Below are 4,599 nucleotides of genomic sequence, written 5' to 3' on the forward strand. Positions count from 1 at the left end.
AAGACGCTCTCAGAGACTATAAACTAAGACGATTCAAGTTCAAGTTCACCAGCTCCTGTGCAGTGAAGTGTCCAGTGTGGGGGAGGTTATGGGGTGTGTTTTCGAATAAACTCAGTAACTGACCTGGGAAAATATAAAATGGCAAGATATGATAAATGGAAGAAAAGGTTTTGCAATTGGATCTCTAAATTAACAGACTGGCAGACACACAAGCATGTGTGTGCTGAGTGTGCAGAATGAAAAGGCTTAGTTTGCTTGGTTTTCTTCACTTCAATTAAAATATGTTGTACTCAAACAAATTGTTTTAAACTAGAATGCACTTCCTTGTTATAGGTATTAATTCTGACTGTGTACACAGTTGACTTACATTCCCAAATCTCCTGTTTCTTTTAGCAACACAACAGACACAGCGTTTAGGACCTGTTAGCATGCTTTGCAAAGCTTGAGGTAAAAACCCATAATGTCCTTAAGCCTAAGCACAGAAGAATTTGATGACTAAGTTCTGAAGTCTGAGACTAATTAAGGGCCTGAATAATACCAAAACAGTAAATGCCACCAAATAACTCATAAACTGCACCAGCAGCCAACAAAACAGAAAGCATGAAATAGGAATTATTTAGCACTTGCAACACTTTTTATTATATTTGTATGCAGTAAAATTCTTATCACAATAAGGAAGAAAACACCTCTTCAAACTTTGAACAAAAGCACATAACGAAACAACTGCCCAGGTTTAGCTCATAATTGTACATATTTATAGTAAAGAAACATTCTTTATAAATACTGTTTCATCTGTAGCAAGTAAATACCATAATTTAATTACAAATGGATAAATATGGCAGTTGATATTTACAAAAGGAAGGGTTTACAGAACGGCACAACGTTTATTTTCCTCACAATCTTCCAGATAGTATTTCACAATTCAAACTTGCAAAGCACAAAACATCACAAGTTAAGCCCAGCAAACTAAATGTACATTCACAAGCATCATATTGTGGTCTGTTTGAGTTAAATGTTAACTTTGGCACTCTTTCCAGTTTATAGATGTTTAGTATAGTACAATCAATTTGCCTTAGATCACAATATTCAACAGTATAGTACAATGTTATCGTAATATGTGCACTAAAAGTCCAGTTAGAGAAATAGCTACCATTGAAGGAACATCTATACACCAAAGACTGACAAACTATCACAACCAACGGGAAAGTGGGCTTTTGGTAATTATTTACAATATGAAATACACTGTGACTATTATACATAATTTCCTCTGTGGTAATCTTCATATTCCCAGGCGAATCAAAAAAACAAAAAAATAATAAACAAATGTTTGTGTGCCTCTTGTATGCACGTGCCCCAATCTCCTGCTGAATGGTCCAGTGCTATGAAATGAGTGTGTGTTGCTTCATTTCAGCTTAGTCCTAAACATACCATTCACTGAAATTGGAGGATAGGCCACCGTGGCTGGTGGTGTTATGCACAGCTGAGGCTGGGGACAGGGTGGTGTTGCTCTGGGTCTCGGTGGTGGGAGACACCAGGCCCGGAGGTGTGGAGGATTCATAACCAGAGCTGGCTGCTGGTGATGAGTCTGATGCTGGTGGGGAGGCTTCATGGACCTGGAGAAGATAAGACAAATCAGTATTTACAATGAAGCACTAAAAGAAAACCCTTTGGCTAACTGGGAATGAATCATGCTCCTAAAACACAATCCTATGTGTTGATCACAAACAATACAGAGGCCTGACACACACATTTCACTTATCAGCACACATTTCCTGACACACGTATTTACCTTCATGTGTTTTCGTAGGGAGCTGGGATGTGTGTAGGACTTGTCACACATTTTGCACAGATAAGGCTTGTCCGACGTGTGAACGTGCATGTGTTTCTTTCGGTCGCTGCTGTTTGCAAACCTTCTGTCGCATCCCTCAAACTCACACTGGAACGGCTTCTCTCCTGCAGGAAACAAAGAATAAAGTGGTCACACACATATATGTATATATAGGCTATATGTATATTTACAGAGCAATGCCTCGGGCTGGGTGTATAACAACAAGGAGCTGTGCAGCTCCTTGGATGCGTAAAATAGATTTCAAGAAATTCAGTTTATAGTATGATGGTGTTCCCTTAAAATCCCAGCAATCAATAACACATTTTAAAACAACTTAAATCACAATCCCAACCGTGATATTCAAAGTTTAAATCTTATGTTAAAACGAGATGGGGGAGTTAATGAATAATGCGCATAGTGATTTGGAGGGGGTGGGAGAGAGGGATAAGGCCGTCCTCAGTAGGCCTACAGAAGGCGTACCATTTGCTGGGAGACAATAAAAATCTAATTAGCACCTGACCAATTTCATGGCACGGCACCATAATGTATTTCCCAAGAAAATAAGTCCAAATGTGAAAGGCTGTTAATGGCCCTGTCTAGCACCTTAGCCCCGATCGAAGGGACGCAGGAGAAAACAAAAGGCATTAAACTACGTGTCCTGTCCTCGGCTTAACCTACACCACAACACACAACTCCTAAACAAACAGGAATTACTCATCGATTAGAAAATAAGTGTGAATAATTTCTCTAAGGACAAAGTATGAAAAATCTATATGAAAAGGGGGATCGTGCGAGCTATAAAAGCGCAGAATCGAAAATACGCTACACTAAACCAATTGATATGATTTACAACACCAGCCTGTCTGCACGCAACGCGCTCCCCCTGTCCCCTTTGACCCATTTTTAAAGTTTACTCCCAACAGTAAAACATCGACAGAGCCTGTTAAATCGTTGTCTACACGTTTGGCAAATGTTTTACACAAGAACAAATTGTACATATAAAATAAAAATAAAAAAATGTTCTGTATGTTGCCGTATAATAAAGACTTTATTCCGATATTCTAGAAGAATTCCCTCTCTCCTGGACGTAGTCCTAAATCTAATTTGACTGTGTCCGCTTTAGCAGCCTAAAATAGCCACCAATAATTCGATCTTATTTCGTGTTTTCTCTTGGCCAGGCACATGTTTACAATAGCAAACTTAACGCACATGCCGGCTTATTAACGACAATAACACACATCTTATCATTCAAAGAAAATCAATTAAACAGGGACTTCACGGTGATAATTACCTGTGTGTGTTCTCTTGTGTATCTTCAAGTTTTCCGACCGTGCGAAGACCTTTCCACAGCCGGGGAAGGGGCATGGAAAAGGCTTCTCCCCGGTGTGCACCCGAATGTGGTTCACCAGTTTGTATTTCGCCTTGAACGGTTTGCTCTCCCGGGCGCAATCCTCCCAGAAACAGACGTGGTTGGTCTGCTCCGGTCCACCGACATGCTCCACCGAGACGTGCGTGACCAACTCGTGCATGGTGCTAAAAGTTTTGTTGCAACACTTCTTTGGGTTGCTGAGCTGCTCGGGGTCGATCCACTTGCAGATGAGCTCTTGCTTGATGCACTGCTGCCTCATGTAGCGGAAAAAGGCACCGGGGTGGTGGTGGGCTGCCATGTTCATCCCCATGTTCATATTCATGGAGCCGTACTGGTTGTGGAGCTGAGCAGCTGAGTACGGGTCGGTCCTCGGGCTCGAAACCTGGTGGTACTGGTCGGAGCGTCCGAAAACTTCTCCGGGTAGTCCGAGCCTCATTTGCCCGTTGAGGACATTCGGCGAACCGTGGGACCCATGTTGGTCGTGGATCCCGGGGAACAGAATGTGGCCTTGAGTGTCTGTGTGGGAGTGATGAAGGGATCCCGCCGTGGGGCCAAAAATAGTGTGTTGGCTGCTGGCCGGAGAGGATTCTCCGAAGCCACGACTACGAAAGAGAAAGTCCCTGGTTGAGTTGAACGGAGAGCTTGCATACGACGTGACATGGGCGGCGTGAGCTCCCAGAGCCGCTGCGGGGTAGCCCGGCGCCTGGCTGGTGAAGGCAGAGCTCTGTCCCGGAGAGAGATCATGGTTCAGCTTAAACGCACCCATGTGTGCGGAGTCTACAAAGCTATTTTGTGCCAAACTCAAGTCTCTCTCCTGCATCTCGCTCGCTGAGTGATGTCTGGCGAATGACCCCACTCCCAGTCCGGGGAACTGGTGACCAGCATCCAGTAACATTATTTCAGAAAGCGATATCTTTGTTTATTTTATATTTTTGTTCAAATCAGCGCAGGGCTGCCGCAAATAAGTTAAACAACAAAATTCAAATATGTGTGCTGGTAAGCAACAATTCAACTTCCAACCTTGGAAACACCATATCAGGCGTGCTTCAAAACGCCGCTCCGCTCATGAAGGAAAACAAATCAGCTCGGCTTATCGAACACAGAATTTACTTCTAGTTAACTTGTGCCTCAAAAATCCAAATGCAATGAAGTGAAGAGTTTCCTCGTGTCCTCTTCTCTTGACTGCGACAGTTGGATGCGTTAAAATGCACTCGAAGAATTAAATAATTATCTTACTGGGTGTCCTCTGCGTGCACAGACCAAGAGTAGCTGGCTCATCTCAAAAAACGCTGTGCCGATTGGGTATGTATTTATTTCTGTGGCTCGCCTGTGTTTATCGCGGAGGGTCCCTGTTTCTCCGTGGACTGGCTCTACCTCTTCTTCCGCCCCCTTTAACTGGAGC

At 43.2% G+C, this 4,599-nt stretch overlaps 1 protein-coding gene across 1 annotated transcript; it reads right to left on the minus strand.

Annotated features, from left to right (window-relative positions):
* Positions 1-615: 615 nt before the first annotated feature.
* zic2a (zic family member 2 (odd-paired homolog, Drosophila), a) lies at positions 616-4,599 on the minus strand. The gene is made up of 3 exons (XM_034884531.1): positions 3,120-4,599; positions 1,790-1,953; positions 616-1,613 (listed from the first exon to the last, which is right to left on the minus strand). Exons 1-3 carry the CDS (start codon positions 4,090-4,092, stop codon positions 1,419-1,421), a joined length of 1,332 nt encoding a protein of 443 aa, XP_034740422.1. The 5' UTR covers positions 4,093-4,599; the 3' UTR covers positions 616-1,418.

The sequence above is a fragment of the Etheostoma cragini genome, chromosome 11, assembly GCF_013103735.1.
Source record: "Etheostoma cragini isolate CJK2018 chromosome 11, CSU_Ecrag_1.0, whole genome shotgun sequence".
NCBI classification, from domain to species: Eukaryota; Metazoa; Chordata; class Actinopteri; order Perciformes; family Percidae; genus Etheostoma; species Etheostoma cragini.

Bases quoted from the DNA above. Each gene is read 5' to 3' on its own strand.
- zic2a (XM_034884531.1), bottom strand. From the start codon at position 4,092: ATGTTACTGGATGCTGGTCACCAGTTCCCCGGACTGGGAGTGGGGTCA. The intron at 1,954-3,119 runs GTAATTATCACC...TGTTTCCTGCAG, and splicing joins ACACAAGAGAACACACACAG to GAGAGAAGCCGTTCCAGTGT. The intron at 1,614-1,789 runs GTAAATACGTGT...TATCTTCTCCAG, and splicing joins CCCTACGAAAACACATGAAG to GTCCATGAAGCCTCCCCACC.